The 20,068-nt window shown below is 42.5% G+C and overlaps 1 protein-coding gene across 1 annotated transcript in view; it reads left to right on the forward strand.

The window, feature by feature from the left end:
• The window catches only part of DNAH11 (dynein axonemal heavy chain 11), a 192,560-nt gene that overhangs the window by 22,718 nt on the left and 149,774 nt on the right, over nt 1-20,068 (forward strand). The window contains exons 13-25 of the mRNA XM_070424420.1: nt 1,424-1,528; nt 1,656-2,048; nt 4,841-5,173; nt 5,392-5,646; nt 5,727-5,896; nt 6,132-6,354; nt 8,459-8,575; nt 8,681-8,767; nt 12,991-13,149; nt 14,306-14,389; nt 16,064-16,222; nt 18,849-18,971; nt 19,671-19,793. Coding sequence (XP_070280521.1) covers nt 1,424-1,528; nt 1,656-2,048; nt 4,841-5,173; nt 5,392-5,646; nt 5,727-5,896; nt 6,132-6,354; nt 8,459-8,575; nt 8,681-8,767; nt 12,991-13,149; nt 14,306-14,389; nt 16,064-16,222; nt 18,849-18,971; nt 19,671-19,793 — 2,331 coding nt within the window. The remainder of the gene's footprint in view (nt 1-1,423; nt 1,529-1,655; nt 2,049-4,840; nt 5,174-5,391; nt 5,647-5,726; nt 5,897-6,131; nt 6,355-8,458; nt 8,576-8,680; nt 8,768-12,990; nt 13,150-14,305; nt 14,390-16,063; nt 16,223-18,848; nt 18,972-19,670; nt 19,794-20,068) is intronic.

Consider the following 20,068-nt stretch of genomic DNA (forward strand, 5'->3'; position numbering starts at 1 on the left):
ACCATCACTTAATTTTGTTTGTAAACCTCGGCACACAGACACAAATATATGCCCTGAAGATTCCCTCTACCTCTGATTCCATAAAACCAGTGTGTAGAAACGAAATTCCTAAGGTGTTTTAGGGATAGTGCCTATAATTCTCCCTGAAAGGGTTCCAAACACACCAAATACAGATTATAAACACAAAGTATATTGTACTAGTTAACATAGGGAGGGACAACCTAAGGTAGTCAACTGGTTTACCTTCTTAAGCATGTTTTATGGGCTTTTCCTCAGAATCTGATTTATTTTTATTTTTCTAAGATACATTTTTATTGATGTCAGAGAGGAAGGGAGAGGGAGAGATTGAGAGAGAAACGTTAATGATGAGAGAGAATCATAGGTTGGCTGCCTCTTGCATATCCCCCACTGGGGTTCGAGCCTGCAGCCTGGGCATGGGAATCAAACCGTAACCTCCTGGTTTTATAGATTGAAGCTCAACCACTGAGCCATGCCAGTCGGGCAGAACCTGTGATTTAGAGGTACAGCCACTTCTGCCACATGACATATGAATTCTGAAAAATCACTGGATTATGAAAGACTGCACAATCAACAGGACAGGACTTATGGGGCAAAAGGGGTTATGGGTGCAGGACTCAAACTTTGTCAGTGATACATTAAGAAATAACTAGTACTCACCTAGAGAAAACAGTAGTACAGTTTTACACATTTTAAATGGTTAAGTAATACATGCATACTACAATAAATATGACACTTGCCCTTGACAAAGACCTGAAGTTTGCTTATGGAAGTGGGTGGGAGAAGGGTTACAATTTGTGTGTTATTGTAAAATGGAAAGACGGTTATCAGAAACCAGGTGGAAAGCCGTACCACCAGAATGTTCGGTGTGTGAACTGAGCTACCTGGTGGATGTTTGAGGTGTGTTCACATGGACATTTTGTATATTCCCACGCTTTTCAGTTCAGTTGGGTGCTGTTTGTAGCATTTTCCTAGTGTTTCTTGCTGATTAAACTGCAGATTAGCAAAGACAAAATGTGTGGAATGCTCAGATTTCTCCCTAGTATATTAATCCTGTTGGAACAAATATGTGTTTCCGAAATAAGCATTCTAGCAGAACTGAAGGTATGGGAATGGTCCGAGGTCCACTGGTGGCCTTCCATTGTAGATCTGGGTGTGCACGTGTCACTGTCATGTCTTGAATCTTGGACAACGGGCCATCATCACTGATTTCCAACTTCATTATTTATACTCGTATGGAATGTGTGATTGTTGCTTTGAACAAGCATATACAACAAAGGCCTCCTAACCTTGACAGTTTGAAAATACAATTATTGGATGAAAATTTACATGTTTTGATTTTGACTTGTGTTAAAAATAGAATGATATGCAATAAATGCAATAATCATTGATGTTCTTTCAATAGCTGGTGGCAGTCTTGAGGGAAGTGAAATACCTCTTGATGCTGAGGAAGTCAGACATTCCAGATTCAGCCTTAGCCATCTTCGAAAAAAGAAACACTATTTTAAAGGTTTGTCTTTTTACATATTGAACAGAGGCGTTTTGAGTGTTAATTATTAATGTGGAGACCTGTGATACTTTTATGCATCCAAGGTGGACACAGGAGCCTTAACATACTTGGGGTTTTCTTTGCTCAGTACATTGGCAACCTTGAGCTTCTGGTGCAAGCGTATAACAAGCTGAAACAGACTCTCCTGGAAGTTGAATACCCTCTGATCGAAGACGAGCTGAGGGCTGTGGACGAGCAGCTGCAAGCAGCCGCGGCATCGCTGACGTGGCAGGATGACTGCTGGGGGTACATCGAGAGGGTGACAGAGGCCACCGCCGAGCTGGAGCGCAGAGTCGAGCGCACGCAGAGCAACGTGAGAGCCATCCAGCAAACCATGAGGGCGTGGGCCGAGTGCACGCTCCTCCCCAGGAGAGAGCACCGGAGAGAGACCGCCCTCACGCTGGAGGACAAGGGGGATTTGTTCTCCAGGAAGTACAGGCTCATCCAGGAGGACGGCTGCAGGATACACAGCTTGGTGGAGGTAATGGCTTTTAAGGAGAGCTTTTCATGAGGTGTAGAAGAAGAGCAAAGATATTTACCTAATGACGCAGAACTCCTGTGCGCCCTGAAAGAGCTTCGTGTATTGCTTTGTGAAGCATTTAACGTGGAGGAGCTTGTTACTGACCTGTCATTTCTGTAGGTCTCACTATTCTTGTTCCTGAGGGAAGAGATTAGAATGTGAGAGAGTTGATAAAACAGAAAGGAGAGAGATGGTACCCTCTTCTTTGTCATAGTTACAGCCTCTTTTGGATGCTATTCGTAGCCACCGTGATTTGATGAGTGCCCACAGGTGCCAGCAGCACCTCATTTAATGCTCTCAACCGTCTCGGACGGATGGCCACTATGAGAACTTTGGTTTTTACACCGAGTGGAACTAGCAGCAGAGACTCTGCTCAAAGGTTTTCCCTGTTAAGTGTGAACCTCAGGGGAACAAGGAGATGGCAGACAGGGAGACCATTAGGAGGTTATTGTAGTCATCCAGGTGAGAGATGACCATGGCTGGGGCAGGGTGGTTACTGATGGCAGCACTCATTGCCGGATGGATTTCGGAGGTGGAGCCAACAGGATTCACTGTGACAAGTCAGAGGAGAGAGAAGTCCAGGGTGACTTCAGGTTTTCGGTCGGAGCAACTGGAAGAATGGACTTTGTTGCTCTGAGGAGGACTGTGGTGGAGCAGATTTTGTAGGGAAAAAGCAGGATTTGGTTTGGAGCGTGTTAGACCTCCTGCCCAAGAGGAGATTTTGAGTAGGTTAGCATTGCAAACAGGAGTCCGGAGTTCAGGGAGAAGTTCAGGCAGGTGACATAGAATCAAGGGTCATGAGCACATATATGATATGGAAGGCCAAGGACTTGGGTGAGATAGGGTAGGAGTTAAATGTAGGTAGAGAAGAGGTACATGGACTGGCCTTGGAGTCCTCCCTGAGTGATTCACCCCTTCTCCCCTTATCAGTAAATGGCTTGGAGCCTGGTGCTCAGACTTCCAGTGAAGAATGTGGTTTGGAGGAAAGCTGTGGAAATAGGGCAGAAAGTGAGTCAATGCTGCCTTTTCATGCTGCATCCTTAGTGGCTTGTGGGATCTCAGTGGGTAGGTAGTCAGAGCTTAAGATGAAGGGAAAAGGGTGGAATCATGGAAGATTAGGTCTAGAAGGGACCTGAGTGATCATTTAGTGGCCCAAAGCTTTCCTTTATCTTCTTTGTTCCCCCTGTGCTCCAAATTGTTGAAAATAGAACACTTTTCATAAATGCTACTGCAGTGATACAAACTGGATCTCTTGGTAGAGAAAGTATAATCAATGAGACACATGCAGGTATGTTACTGTGATATATCCGAAAGAGTCTCTCTCATTGGCAATCAAGAGGGATGGTTTCTAGTCCTTGCCCAGCAGCTAGCTTCCTGCTGCTGTGGGTTCGATCCCTGTTCAGGGCACATATAAGAATTAACCAATGAATGCATCACTAAGTGGAACAACAAATCTCTCTCTCTCTCTTCCAAATCAATGAATTAAAGATATAAATAAAATGAAGAGTCTGAATAAGATGGTCTTTAAGGATTTTTTTTGTTAGCTCTGAGCTCTATACTCTTCTTTCAATTGTGCTGCTGTGTCCGGCACAGCTCCCTGGCTACAAGTCACGTAATACTACACAGATGTAGACGGTTCCACATGGATAGTGGGCAAGAGAATATCCCTGAAAGGGCAGTTCTTAAATGTGTTTGCACGCAAGAAACCCTGGAGCTTGCTCATTTCTTCCCTGTTTTATCAGGAGCTAGACTCACCTCTGCAGTTCAGATTTTTACATGTAGCACACACCTTTGAATTCTGAATCATATAGCAAATAGTCAAAGTAGAGAGCACAGTGCACCTTATAATGAGCTCCCATTCCAATGTCTCCTTTACTCTGGGCTACTGTTTCTGGCTTGGGCATCTGCCTGCTGCCCTGTATACACTATGCAGCCTTTGCATCTCAGAAGGTGTCTCTGGAATCAACCTTGCTGCCCAGCTGACCTTTCACATCTGTGTCCCTAGGTCTGCCCCCCTGCATGCCCAACCTCTAGCAGTCCTTGACCACGTTCGTGTCTGGCCCTGTTGTGCCCATTGACCATCCATAACTTCACCCACACTCTTGGGAGATGCTGAAGAGATGGAAGAACTTCATATTGTGGAAGCATGAAGGGAGTTTAGACTTCACCAGGCCAGTGTTTCCCAAGCTAGGTTACTGTTCCACAGACTGCTCATAGGGGGCTCACAAGACATATTCTTTGTCTGGAAATGGGTTAAACCAAGTTAAATAGACTTTACTGTAATAGGTGCACTGTGAGTCTCCAAGAATGGCCAAGAGTACATAACACTTGGCTGGCTTTGTGAATTTTGGATATCCCAGGACAGTGTTCTCTGAAGGACCACTTTGGGAAACCGCTTTATCTACCAGCAAGTTGCTGGAAGGCAAAGTTCAAGGCCACATAGAGTTAGGGACAGAGCAAGACTGAAAGCCCAGGTCAAATACATCTAGAATGCACTGGGAACTCGTGTATTTCTTGTCTGTATTTGAAGATAGCAATCTTCATAATGATTTTTCCTTGAAAGAACGACTTTTGAACGTATATTTTAAATGAACTAAATGTCAAAAAATCCTGCTTGGATCTTTACCATCTAGCTTAAGGCTCTGCAACCTAGCATTTGAGTACTCCTTCTCTCACAAACCACTTACATGGAATACTTTCATTTTTATACTCACAAGTGCTTATAGTCATGCATCAATACTTTATGTTTCTAGGAAAATAGGAAGCTCTTCAAGGCCAATCCTTCTCTGGACACCTGGAAGATTTATGTGGAATTCATTGATGACATCGTGGTGGAAGGCTTTTTTCAAGCTATAATGCATGACTTGGACTTCTTTCTGATGAATACGGAGAAGCAGTTGAAACCTGCACCATTTTTTCAAGCACAAATGATCTTAATGCCCCCGGAGATTCTGTTTAAACCTTCTTTAGAAAGAGAGGCTGGGGATGGCTTCTATGACCTGGTGGAAGAAATGCTGTGTAATAGTTTCAGGATGTCTGCCCAGATGAAGCGAGTAGCAGCACACCTGGAAATAGCAAATTACCAGGTATCTTCTTTGTAGATGGGTGTTGGTTTTTACACTAATGACTTAAAATAAGCCGGGGTAATGGAAAGCACAGGAAAGGAGAAGTTGGAAAAGGCAACGTCATTTTTTATTTTACCAACTACTCTCCCTTTGCAGAATTGCCTTGGCTAATGTTATGTTGCACGTAATTGATAGAGCAAGATTGGTTTTAATAAGTGCTCAGTTTTCCTCTCATTTAGAATGACATGGATAACATGTTAGGCCTGGCGGAGGTCAGGCAGGAGATAATGAACCGAGTGGCAGGCGTCATCAGCAAAGTCTTGGACTTCAGAAATTCCCTGGACACGTACGCCTACCTCTGGGTGGATGACCGGGCTGAGTTTATGAAGCAATTTCTCCTGTATGGCCAGACTGTGTCAGCCGAGGAATTGGATGCTCATGCCAATGAAGAGATCCCTGAACAACCACCAACCCTGGAACAATTCAGGGAACAGGCAAGGGAACCTTTTAGCTTTGAGTGTGCTTCTTGGCTTTTGATTGAGTTATTAGAGTTATTTTTCTTTTCTAATTACAGATCGACGTGTATGAGGCTCTGTATGTTCAGATGAGCAAGTTTGATGACTTCCGAGTGTTTGATAGTTGGTTCAAGGTGGACATGAAGCCTTTCAAAGTGAGCTTGCTGAACATCATTAAGAAATGGAGCTGGATGTTTCAGGAGCATCTTTTGAGATTTGTCATTGACAGGTAGCCTTTTGTGCTTTGGTATTTGGAATTATATCTTAACACCTGACGGCTTCCTAAAATTCAGATATTAATTTTAAGAGCATTGAAACTGCCAGTTTTATAATAGAGCAAACAAGTAATGTTTAATTAGGTAAATAATGAAAATAACAGTCCGAAGTCTTACACTTCGAAATGTCTTCACGAGCTTAATTGGTGTTTGTGTGTGGATACATATATGTGCATATGTGTTTAATAGTCTGAATGAGCTACAAGAATTTATAAAGGAGACAGATGGCGGGCTCCAGAGAGAATTAAGTGAAGGCGATCACGATGGCCTCATTGACATCATGGGGCACCTTCTGGCTGTGAGAAGCCGACAGAGAGCGACTGATGAACTCTTTGAGCCGCTGAAAGAAACCATCACGCTCTTGGAAACCTATGGCCAGAAGATGCCTGAGCAAGTCTACATTCAGCTCGAGGTAAGTGTGGTGGTAAAATCATCATCATCAATCGAGCATCTCCTTTGGCCAAGTTCTTTACCTGTACTTTTCCTTATGATATCCTCATAATAACCTGTATTACAGAGATTCATATTTTCATTTTACAGGCCAGGAATCTGAAGCTGAAAGGGACTTGATAACTTTTCCTAGGTCACACAGGTAGTAGAGCTAGCCACTACTCCCTCTTCACTGCTCCGCTCCGCTGCCTTCTTGTTAGAAGGGACTTAGGTAATAGAGAGCCTCTAAGTTCCTCTTTTGAGGACCACGTTAGCCATCAGTTTCACACATGAAATATATTCCAGCTCTCTTTAATTTAAAACTCTCAGTTGAGAAGTGTCCTAGACTTTGGAAAAATGTCATGGACTCATTAAATAAAATAAAGAAAGCCCAGTTTGGATGGAGACATCACTGTGTTTCCAAAACAGGATTTCGCTGTCATCCTCCCGTTTCCATGCTCTGCAGAGACCTGGTGCCAAATGATGAACACAGTCTTTTTAGTTGTAACTGAACCTGTGAATAAAGATCTCACAGTGGAGGCCGGTAGTTCCGTTGGTTAGTGTGTCGTCCCAATAGGCCAAGGTTGCGGGTTCCATCCCCGATCAGGGCACATACAAGAACTAACCAATGAATGCATAAATGAGTGGAACAACAAATTGATGCCTCTCTCTCTCCCTCTCCCTCTCTCCCTCTCTCCCTCTCTCCCTCTCCCTCTCCCTTCCTTCCTCTCTCTCTCTCTTTCTCAAAGAAAGTGGGCTACATTTTTAGATATGTGTGCGCTTCTGTGTCAGTAATTCAGGCTGGTCAGGAGGAAATACAAGATTGGTAGGCAGAACAAGTTGCACTCAGAGTTTAGCAGTGCCCCAATTTTATTTTAATTAAAGCAACTTGCAGATTATAAAGCAATTGAAGTCAAAGAGCATGTCTTGTCTTTGTTGCACTCCTGCACCACACAGATACAATTGATACCTAGCACAGTGTACCCTCCATAATTGGCGGTCACTGGCTCATTCATCAAACATTTACCCAGGGTTACAAAATCGTCTTTGGAACCTCGGATTTGTGCCCTCAGCTGCACAAATAAAGTCCCATTACTATGGGTGATTTTGTCTGACAAAACAAGTTCCGTGTCCCAGGAGATGACCCAGAGAAATAATGCTTTGTTAGTCTGGACACAAGGAATGCTTCTCAACCACAATTATGCACGTTGGCTCTTCACAGAAAAGAACTTCCTGTTGTCCTCTGCTCTGAAGTCAGGGAGGGCACAGTTGAGTTACTACCTGAACTATTTATTGCTTCTTTTGTCCTACATCCAGTAGGAATTAACCTTCCTTTTCTTCTTACTTTAAAAACCCTAGTAATTGAAAATTAACCTAACCTAAACGCTCAAACTCTCCATCCAGACGGTACACACAGAGTCTCAGGAGCTGGAGGAAAGTGGAGGGTGAGGTTGAGTCACATTTTATTGCTGCCCTGCCAGATTCAAAGCATTTAAAAAATATATTTTTCTTGATTTCAGAGAGGAAGGGAGAGGGAGAGAGAGATTCATGGATTGGCTGCCTCCTGCATGCCGCTTACTGGGGATGGAGCCCATAACCAGGGCCTGTGCCCTGACTGGGAGTCAAACCGTGACCTCCCGGTTCATAGGTCTATGCTCAACCCTTAAGCCACGCCAGCATTTGTCTTTACCTGTTAAATTGCTAAACATGGCTCCATTTATAGTTGTTAGAGATCAGCAAAGTCATTTCCAGAGCACTTTAATTTTATTCCCTCAGCAGCAAAACAGTTTTAAAATTTGCATTTACTTTGACACGATTTTCATTTATTCTGAGATAAATCTTACACCAAGGGACAACTCGGATTTGTGCCTAGAAGATACGGATCGTGGGTGCCCATGAGTCAAGTCTGAACAGGAGTCTGGCTCTGAGCCTTTCAGTCACTTTCATCTTTTTTGAGATACACTCCTCTTATTCCAGAATGAAACGGTGTTATGGGTTAGTGTCGGGATTAGAATTATTTAACCCTGTGAGGTTGATTTGTTTTAAGCATTGAGGTCATCTCCCGTTTGCCACCTGTGTTTTTGTAGGAATTACCGGAAAGATGGGAAACCACCAAAAAGATTGCAGCAACGGTCCGACACGAAGTTTCACCTCTCCAGAATGCGGAAGTCACGCTTATAAGGAAAAAATGTATTTTGTTTGATGTAAGCGAGCTGCCAAGATTTTTTTTTTTTTTTTTAAAGAGAGGTTTTTGCAAGGATTATTGAGGCTGTTTGAGATTCACTTTCTCCTTTTCCTGCCCTGATCAGGGGAAGCAGGCCGAGTTCAGAGAGAGATTCAAACTCTACGCTCCTTTCGGTTTTCATGCAGAAAATCCATACACAGTGCTTGATAAGGTAATGCCGGTCTCCCTCACCTTACGTGTGTTGCAGTAGCTGCTTTGGAAAAATAAGTGTAGACACCGAGCTACTGCTATATTTTGCCTTAGTTTTGCAATTAGTTATAGGAGTTGAGAATTAACTATTTAAAACAGTTTGCCCCAAGTAAATTATATTGCTTTAACTCATGTCTCTCAAAGCCACTATCATCAAAGTAATCATACTAGTGAAAGCAAGCACTTACTGTATACATGTCAAGAACTTTGCTAAACATTACATTGTTTTTTTTCAGTTCTTGCCATTTCCCTCTGATGGGGCTTCCATTATGATTAGCGGATATTTGGTCCAGTTCAAAACATCCAGGAGACATTTGGTCCAGACAAAAAGGTCCTTCAAATCTGGCCCTGGCCCGGACGTGCACAGTTAATATAAATCCTGCTCTTCTGCAAGATTCGAACCCTGACCCTTCTACCTGACCCCATGTGCCTGGGGCAGCTCGGCTACCAAGGCAAGGAGCGTTATCCTGGGCAGTGTAGCCACAGGAAAATTATTGAACCTACAAATCATGATAGCATTTTTTAATGTATTCATCCTGCAAACCAAAAGTATAAATAAGCATTATAGGCCCTGTGGATCCAGGGCCACTTCCTAAGGAACATTTTCTAAGCTGGATGGTTTTGACAGGACCAAATATCAAGGACCCTTTGGCACAAACCACATGTCCTACAAGGTCTGTTATTCTCTTATTTTCAGATAAAAAAAATCAAGTATAATGAACTTGTTGGAGATTATATAGTTAAGTAAGTGATACAACTCGTATTAAAATTCTAGCTAATTTTTTTTAAAAAAAATCAAATTTTAGTCATTACACTATTTCCCATGTGAATTTTGCCAGTAAATAACTCCCTAATTTATAATGAACTGCTTTATTATGGTTGACTATAAGAATGAATAAAATGGGTCAGTAATCCAAAATGGTGAGTTATTCATCTGAGGCTTGAAAACATGTTTTAAACTTTTATTAGAAAAATATTATCTTTTGATTCTCTACAAATTTTTTTTAAGTTTTTTATTGTTTAAAGTATTACATGAGTCTCCTTTCCCCCCCATTGACCTCTCCCTGGCCACACCTGCCCCCCAGCACATGCCCTCACCCCCCTACTGTCTGTGTCCATTGGTTATGCTCATGTGCATGCTTACAAGTTCTTTGGTTGATCTCTTACCCCCCAAGCTTCCCGCCTTCCATAGGTTAGACCAGGGGTGGGCAAACTTTTTGACTCGAGGGCCACAATGGGTTCTTAAACTGGACCGGAGGGCCGGAACAAAAGCATGGATGGAGTGTTTGTGTGAACTAATATAAATTCAAAGTAAACATCATTACATAAAAGGGTACGGTCTTTTTTTTTTTTTTTTTTTTTTTAGTTTTATTCATTTCAAAGGGGCCGGATCCGGCCCTCGGGCTGTAGTTTGCCCACGGCTGGGTTAGACAGTCTGTTTGATGCTTCTATGACTCTGGTTCTATTTTTGTTCATCAGTTTATGTTGTTCATTATATTCCATAAGTGAGTGAGATCATGTGATATTTATCTTTCTCTGACTGGCTTATTTCACTTAACATAATGCTCTCCAGGTCCATCCATGCTGTTGCAAATGGTAAGAATTCCTTCTTTTTTTATAGCAGCGTAGTATTCTATTGTGTAGATGTAACACAGTTTTCTTATCCACTTATCTGCTGATGGGCACTTAGGCTGTTTCCAAATCTTAGCTATGGTGAATTGTGCCGCTGTGAACATAGGCGTGCATATATCCTTTCTGATTGGTGTTCCTGTTTTCTTGGGAGATATTCCTAGAAGTGGGATTACTGGGTCAAATGGAAGTTCCATTTTTAATTTTTCGAGGAAAACGCCATCTTTACAAATTCTTAATCACATAGCTAAAATGAGAAGGTGACTTTGTGACATTTAGGTTTAGGATCTGGGCAGCTTTCTTTTTAAAAATTTTTTTAATTGATTGATTTTAAAGAGAGAGACAGAGACACAGAGAAAGACAACAGTTTGTTTTCCACTTGTTTATGCATTCGTTGGTTGATTCTTGTATGTGCCCTGACAGGGGAATTGAACCCACAACCTTTGTGTGTTCGATTGATGACACTCTCACCAACTGAGCTGCCGGCCAGGGCAGGAGCTGGGCAACTTTCCGAGTCCTTCCTCTCGGATGCCATTCTGATTCCACTTCATTTACTCCTGAGACTGGTGGGAAACTTGCAGCTCACAGCTGTTACTGCTCTCTCCAAACTTTGGGTTGAATTTCATTTTAACTGCTTTAAACACAGTCAGAAAACACTATTCTGTAGCATAAGGTCTTCTCTTTTACTTGGCTGAAGAAAAGTGGTTAATGTATTTGCTGAATATGTTCGTAGAGTTGTGGTTTTTGAAACAATTATATCTAAATTTCAGGTGGTTTGCGCAGATTGTGGATGGGGAGACATTTTTATTTGACTAACCAATGTGCTGTGTGTAAACACTACAGTTATTTATTGCAGCCTACCATTTGCATGCTATACTGTAACAGCATGTAGTTACATACCTAAATGTCAGAGATATTTATCCTTGTACCTACAGAATGTGTTGAGGGATATTTTGAATAAGTAGGGCTGCGTTATGTTTACCTTGAAGTCATTTTCTTGTGTGTTTGTTCAGTGTTTACATCTAACGATTATCTAACTGGATTCAACCAAAGGTATGTGTATGCTTTGTTCTGGGCTGGTTGGTAGACCCTAGTATTGAAGGCACCTCACCCTGCCAGAAATCCTTAGGTAGTCATTCAGTATTCATTCATCATACAAGCTCTTGGAAGACATTTTTAACCCATTAAAGGACAACAAAAACTCTACGCAATACATTTCACACAGGAGAAGTGAAAATTGCCAGTTGCATTAATGCTAATGGTGAAATACAGAAAAAGCCCCATATGTCCATCAGAAGTAGAATAAATTAAATCAGGGAAATATTAAATAAAAATTTGGTGGTTATGCTTGTAGTGGGAACAAGAGGGATAAAATTGATAAGGCTGTTACATGTTATTAGGAACACAGTATTTCCTAAGCTGGTTGGTATATATGCTCACATGCACACCCTTTTACATGTATGGCATTTTTCATAATAAAACTAAGACTTGCGGTGCTTGTTTCTAAAGCTATAACTTTACACATGAAGTATATAACGTGCGTAATGAAAGAATATTAGGGTACTGATACTCTTATTTACATAGTAGGAACTTAAGAGACAGAGTTGAAAGTTGACAAACCACAAAAGAATTAAGCATGGGCATTTAAAATTTTAAAAGTACGTCAAAAGAACGGAAGCAATGTAATTGTTGCATATCGAGAGGAGGATGGGCAAAACTATGAAGTGGGACTTAACAAAGTCAAACCCTGCTTTGCAAAGCCCGTAACTTAGTGTACTGTGACAATTCGAGCAATTGGGAAGGAACAGCTTGTGACAGAACTGGGAGTTCGCGCACCCAGAAGGCCTGGGGAGTGAACTTGGCTTTCCAGCTTTTCCCGCATTACAAGCTCTTCCGCACTCCTTGTACTTTTACTGAGCACATTTACCCCTCCCCTAATAAAATGAAAATTAAGAGTTGGCTTATTAAGACAGAAAAAAGTGAATCAGCTTACATTTGGTATAAAACATATACTGTTCTACACAGACGGGAGGGTAGGTGCCCTTGGTGAACATAGCCATCCAGTGAAATGTCTCCTACTGTGTTGTGGGTTTATTTCACAAATTCTCTTCGGTACATTTTGTACTATTGCTAATCTCTAGGATATTTTTTTCAACCTGAAAGTTGTTTTTTTAAAAAGTGACTTATTCTTAAGCGGAAGCCACTAGAGCCTCATCTTTTGCTGCTCAGCAGAGTCCCCAGCTGTACAATGAAAAAAAATCAGGAGGAAAAATGGTATCTGTAGCTACCTGATGCCAGAACAGATTTTGCTGAAATCTGTAGGGAGAATATTGATAAGGCTATTGTGTTTATTAATAGTCTGCTCTCACCTTTGGAGTCGCTGTGACTTCGCTCTTCTAAAGCCTCCTACTTTACCACTGATTGTACTGCAGATCTTTTCAAAAATGGAAGTTAATATTGTTGTCACCAGAGCCATTCAACTGTTCAGGGTTCTCTTCTCTACAGCATTTCGTTGGATGTTAAGGGTGTTTGTGTGCATGTGTGTTTTCTCCGTAGGCAAACCAAGAGCTTGAGGCATTAGAAGAAGAAATGTTACAGATGCAAGAATCGATGTGTCTTTTTGAAGTGGTTCTCCCAGAGTACAAGCCCATGAAGCAGTGTCGCAGGGAAATAAAACTGCTCAAGGGACTCTGGGATGTCATTGCATACGTGAAAGTAAGGCGCTGCCTGTTGAAAGCATGCTTCTTTCTTTTCGTAGTTCTTTTGTATAAGTATGCAATCTTTTGAGTCTATATCATTGTACTTGGGTTTTATGTCTTATAATATGTAGAGATTATATTACCCCCAGAATTAGAGTTCATACATCTGTGTTAGGAGAAGATCCTTCTCTGAATATCAGTTGTTTGTTTTCAGTTCTGAAAGAATGTGTGTAAGGAATTGATTGTATCAAGTCCTTTGGGGGGGATTATGTAGGATAAAAGTTAATATATAAATACATATTACACATATATGGTAACCTGTTCATATGAACTGATGTGTATGCCCATGCTTATGCTTATGTGTATGTGCACATATAAATCACCCTAACTAAAAACAAAGTTAATTTGTATATGGTTAATTAAGTTAAAAACTTAAATGTAAAAATAAATTCTAGGGAACTAGGCATATTATAACATGCATTATACATAATTCTCCTTGAAGTTAGTTGGAAACCATAAAGAAATATATCTATAAAACAGGATATGGTCGAGAAATTTAATGAAAGTTTTATCTATTTATTTTATTTTAAAATATATTTTCATTCATTTCAGAGAGGTAGAAACATCAATGATGAGAGAGAATCATTGATCGGGTGCCTCCCACACACCCCACACTGGGGATGGAGCCCGAAACCCAGGTATATGCCTTGACCGGAAATTGAACCGTGAACTCCTGGTTCATAGGTCAAAGCTCAACCACTGAGCCAGGCTGGCTGGGCTTAATGAAAGTTTTATTTGTAATGGATTGTGATTCTTATGAAAGCTGATTTTATGTTATATGTAGAATAATAAAAACCTGGTATGTTTAATGGTCATATACTTACCCAGTTCATTCAGACTACTCAGGATGAAATGATCATGATGGTGTGTGCATGGAATTTGTCATTGCTCCTAGAAATTAATATATCATAATGTTTTAGCTTTAAGTTTGAAATGTTCTGACAACTGTTTTATTTTGGTGGTAGGAAGTTGTGACAAGTGCAGTTAACACTTAAATAATTGACTTCCACTGGATGGTAGAGGCACTGTGTATCGTCAGTTTATATATTTTGCTGTGGAGACTTGCTTTCACCAAATGTTGTTGACACTTTTATCTGCTCATGCGTTTTCAGAGAAGCATTGATAATTGGACCAAAACCCAGTGGAGGCAGATTAATGTGGAACAGATGGATGTAGAACTCAGAAGGTTTGCCAAGGCAAGTTCCATAACTGTCGGGTACGACGATTTATCTTCCTCTGCACCACCTCCTTCCATCTTCCCTGACCGGGTAGCTGGTGTGCTGGGCTGCGTGTCCTTATTTACTTCACACAGGATGATCGGAGACAGTATTTCTCCCCCCCTCAGCCAGTTGCACTTTTAATCAAGCCTGCCTATCTGAGAACAAGTGGAAAAAGCATATTAGGGCTAATGAAGTTATGAGTAGCCACTGTAATTATGCGTTTCCTAAAACCGTCTAGAAGGGAGAGTGTTAAGATGAAGAGTACTAGGGCTCAGAGGTTAGGCTTATAAAAGCGTTTGAATTCTTTTCTTAGCAACCATGAGCACTTTGTATCTTTAAAAAATGCCTTTTGGTTGTAGAACTTGGGGTGACTGATTGGAGTGTGCCTCTTGGGGATCTATGTGGGACACTCTGATCTCTGTAGAATGGTTACTCAAGGGTCCCCAGGTGGCTCCCTGTATACAGGACTGAGCTTCTTTGAATTTAGTGTTTTGATATTCAGTCCCCATAGTCATGTGCCCCCTGAAGAGAGGAGAACCTCTTTGGATAAAGCCAACATGCACAGCAGGGAAAGGCAGTTAAAAGTGGCAAGGGTGTTCTCCCCCCCGGACGTCCTCGCCTTGACTCAGTCCTGTGCTCAGCCCCTACCAGCACTTCCCAGGTTTTCTCCCAGGTTAGCCTGGTCCCAAGGACCCTACCTGAACTGCCCCATCACTTTTTTAATGTCATGGCGTCCCTCTGTCATTATTGTGCTCACTCCCTGTATCCTCCGCTGCCATGTCACTCACTTCAGAGTGGCAGCGTAACCCCCACTTGCAGCTGAAGCTCCTTTATTTTCTTTTAAAGTGCCATTGTCTTTTTTTTCACGCTGAGATGTTGTTTTGTTTTTTTAAAAAAATATATTTTATTGATTTTTTACAGAGAGGAAGGGAGAGGGTTAGAGAGTTAGAAACATCAATGAGAGAGAAACATCGATCAGCCGCCTCCTGCACACTCCCCACTGGGGATGTGCCCGCAACCAAGGTACATGCCCTTGACCGGAATCGAACCTGGGACCCTTGAGTCTGCAGGCCGACTCTCTATCCACTGAGCCAAACCGGCTAGGGCCTGAGATGGTTTTTTGATGGGTTTTCTCATTCACAATTGTGAATGTTGTTCCATGGGCCAAGAAGACAGCCAAGTCAAGGGCCCTATTCGACACATCTTCAAGTCATGAAACAGGTGCTGTCCAAGGAACCAAGCCTCAAAGGGATTAACATTTCCAGGCTACCGTTCAAACGAGGAAGGTCTTGGCAATCTAGATAAGTCTCAGTGTTCCGATGATTTGTGTTTCTAGAGGAAATACTCCGTTGCACGTCCTGTAAACACCATTTCCCTGCATTCAGTGTCCCACGGGCCATTTACTTAGAACCTGTGAGTAAGAAACCAGTGTGTCCAGGGGCTGGTACGTAGTGGACTTATGGTCCACTATATGAATGAGTGGATCCTTTTCTGTTTCTCTGGGATTAGTCCTTAGCCTAGGGGCTTAAATGCTTTTACTCTCTTTCCTAATCCCAGGAAACGTACATTTATTCTTTCAATGAAGGCAGACTATAAAATGTATTGTTATATCTGGGGACTTTTGTTGTTGTTGTTGTTGCTTTTCTTTAGGAAATCTGGTCACTAGACAAGGAGGTCCGAGTCTGGGATGCATACACCGGCCTGGAAGGCATGGTGAAGGACATGGCAGCCTCTCTGAGAGCCGTCTCGGAGTTACAGAGCCCCGCCCTCCGAGACAGGCACTGGCACCAGCTCATGAAGGCCATTGGGGTCAGTTTCCCGGGTCTCATTAATGGAATGTTTTTGTGATTGTGACGTGTTATTCCTTGGTTTACATTATTCATCTGGGATGAAGTGGGATTTGTGAACAGGTTCTGGTCACATGGGAGAGGTTAAGCTCCTTGAGATGGGATGGACAGACTGAACATGCACAGATTCTAGTTTTAGCCCTGTGCTGTGGACTAAATGCACCCCTGGAGGATTCATATGCCAAACTCTAAATTCCCGGGGCGATGTCATTTGAGGGAGGCCTTTGGGAGGTAATTAGGTCCTGAAGGTGGAGCCCTAGTGAATGGGATTATGGGATCAGTGCCCTTATAAGGGCATAAAAGGCCAGAGCTTTCTATTCTCTGTCGTGTGAGGATACAATACGAAGACAGATATCTGTCAGCAAGCAGAGGGCCTTCGCCAAGCGCCTGACCATGCTGGTACCTGACCTGGGACTTCCTGCCTCTAGAACAGTGAGAAATGAATGTTTGTCATTTAAGCCATCTAACCTGTGGTATTCTATTATAGCAGCCCAGACTGACTAAGACACCCCACTTTTATCTCTTACTGGCTGTGTGACTGCAAACAAGACACGTAACCTCTCTATTTTGAATTTTGCTTTCTATTACTAAAATGAGAGGAATGCTGTCTGTTCTCACACATGAGAGGAGCTTGTCAGCATCGAGTAAGAGAATGTGAAGGCATTTGATAGAGCACAGCATAGCTGCAAAGACTCTGACAGGTTTTGGAGAGGATCAGAGGGCATAGAAATGAATGTGGCTGAGCCCCTCAACCCAGGAACCAGGGAATGCTGACATTTGATTGTTTCCACTCACAGTTCATTTAGTAACGGTGTCTTCTGTGATAGTGTGTTGATTTTATTGCAAAATATAAAATGGTTTTTCTTGTATCTGTGCCACTTGAAGCTATATTTTCTTGTCTTCCTGCATCTTTTAAGAGCAAACACACCAATCTTACTTAGTTTTTAGGGAAGGGGATCTTAATGAATGTACAATATATGGAAGGCAGTCTAGTATGTTTTTTCCTCTTTGGGCAGATCTAGACCTTCAGGGACTCATTGTGGTGAAAGGCTGTGGGGATCTGAAGGCAGAGTTTGCAGCGTTTCCCACTCATGGAAACTAGGCTTTGTCATTGCAACCCTAACTCTTAGTAACTCTGGGATCATGGGCAACTGACCTGCTATCCAGACCTTAATTGCCTCTTCTATGAAGTGAAAATACTGCATAATGCTTCCCCATGGGGAATTGGTGAACACATTGGAGATGAGACCTAGTATATAGCAAGTGCTCAATAAATGATCCCTAAAGCTATAATTATTAGAGTTTTTTAGACATTGGATATTTAGACCTTGTAATTTGATTGATTGATTGATTCAGAAAAATCCTTGTTGAGTCTCCCAATATGTAGGCAACTGGGTGCCCCTCTCCCCCCTCACATTTCCTCCAATGACATTTCTTCTCACCACAGTCGCTTGCCTGTATCACGCCTTTCCGCATGCTAGGCAAATGCACTGTCCCAGGCAGACAATTTAGAAAAAGGCACCTCCCGCCAGGGCATCAGGGCAGTGGCCAAATTCCCTCCCCTTGTCGCCTGGGCTGGGGGTTCCTGTTTAATGCACAAACTTCGAGACCCATTCCACACCCCTGCTCTTTCCTTCTCCCAAGACCTGGGTCCCTGGGCCCTTCAGCTGTGGAGTGAGCCCAGAATTGATGCAGGGAGAGGGTGACCAGCTCATCTGTTTTGCCCAGGATTTTCCAGGTTTTGGCACCAAAAGTCCCACGTTCCGGGAACCCCCTCAGTCCTGGGCAAACAGGGATGCTTAGTCATTCTGTGCAGAGAGGTGGATGGTGACAGGGGGTGTGACAGGGTGGGGAGGGCTAGAGAGGGGTGCAGCTTCTCAGAAGCAAGGCTGGATGTTCTCAGCAGGAGCAGGAAAGGAAATAGTTTTCCTGTAACCATGTGGCTGGATCCGCTCTGCATTTGCAAGGGACATGGATGACTTAGGACATTTAGGAAGAGCTGAGAGCTTAGCAAATACTGGGGTGAGTGGGTGGAGTCAACAAGATGATAAAGAAATGCGTTCATTGCATTTTCACATGGTAAATATTACTGACGCTGTGCGTGGAAATATTTTATTCTCCCAGGGAACTGTGATTAAATTAGTGATAAAATGAGGTTAAATTACGGAAGCAACTGGGAATTATGCTCGGTGAATAGAGTGCTTTAGGAGGAAAAGACAAATGAGCTATTACCTGATTCCTGGGATTTCAACCAAGTTATAATAAATGAACATAGAGATTCTCTTTAAAAAATGGGTTTTGTGGGACAAGGAGATAAGAAGCCAGCTGACAGGGGAAGGCTATGGAACAAAAGGAAGTGGTGTAGTGTGAATGTGGCCTGAACCTCGGCCCCGCTTCTGGCGGGCGATGCCTTAGTAACTGGGAGTTCAAAAGCGATGCCTTGGATGGTCCACAACTTTCAGAACCAGAGGTGTGCTCAGCAGCTGACTTGAGTATATTTAGCTCTGATTCATCCCTCTGGTCACGAGGTGAAAGGAACCGTTAATATACGTGGAATATAAATGCTGCCCTTTTCTCTTCTTCTTCAGGTCACATTTTCAATAAGCGAAGCCACAACTCTGGCAGACTTGTTAGCCCTGCGGTTACACCAAGTGGAGGACGCCGTCCGGAGCATCGTGGACAAAGCAGTGAAAGAACTGGGGACGGAGAAGGTGGGGTCCCCGGGGCTGTTGCTTTTCACACTGGGCGGGCTCTGCATGTTGGCACGTCAGACGACTCGGGGAGAAGTCCGCGCCGTGGTTGTGTGGAGACAGGAGTCCCAGCTTGTCCCTCGCTGCTAGTTAGTGTGTGACTTGGGCGGGAAATAGAATTATTCCAAGCCAGAGGAAATGTGTAAGACCAGAGGGTTGGCCCAGTTGATAATGATGATACCACAAAAACACATATGATTTACTTCCAGAAAGAGGTCGTCTTCCTCTTACTTGACAGATGAGGAAACTGAGGTAGAGAGAGGTCGTTAACTTCCCCAGGTTCACACACTCAGGCACTCTGAGCAACACCTGTCTCAGGCTGGCTGATTTGTAGGTCAGATCCATCAAACCTCCAGAGGGCTTTTCAAGGCACTTTCTGCTCTAGGATTCCATTTCAGAGAAGAATGTAAAAGTCAGATTCAAGAGAAACTTGTTATTGGTGTGGTGCTTATTCTTTTTTGTGATGGGATTTCTTTTCTAAACCTCATCAGCATGTATTATTTGAAAGAATAAAAATCGAGGCCAGTAATATTTGATATCAATCCCTCTTTTTTTTTTAAAAAAAAATATGTTAAGCATGTAAAATATTCACGATGATAGCCTAGATCTAGGTTCTAAGTTAAACTTCTGTACACGTAACTTATTACCACTTATGTCTAGGTTATAACAGAAATCAGTCTGACCTGGGCGACCATGGAATTCTCTTACGAAGTTCATTACCGAACAGGCATTCCATTACTAAAGTCTGATGAACAACTTTTTGAAACTCTAGAGCACAACCAAGTAAGATGGATATTTTTATTACAGATTCTTTTTCTTTTAAATTACAATTTTAGTCTTCTTCCAAATTTCAGTGTTATTTATTTCCTGGGCATCTACTTGCATCAGGCTCCAGGGATGGTACCATGTGGGATCGAAAGGTACAAACACTTGTTCTCAAGGAACGTGCACTTGAGTGGGAGATGGACAGAAGGGCTCCAGTGGGTCTAAGAAGAGACAGAGAGGCTCTGTGATGCGGAGGGGGAGGGACATGTAAGTAAAGGTGGAAAGTCAGACCC

Source organism: Myotis yumanensis, unplaced genomic scaffold, assembly GCF_028538775.1.
Source record: "Myotis yumanensis isolate MYYU_CA2020_CCGP unplaced genomic scaffold, mMyoYum1.0.hap1 SCAF_9, whole genome shotgun sequence".
NCBI classification, from domain to species: Eukaryota; Metazoa; Chordata; class Mammalia; order Chiroptera; family Vespertilionidae; genus Myotis; species Myotis yumanensis.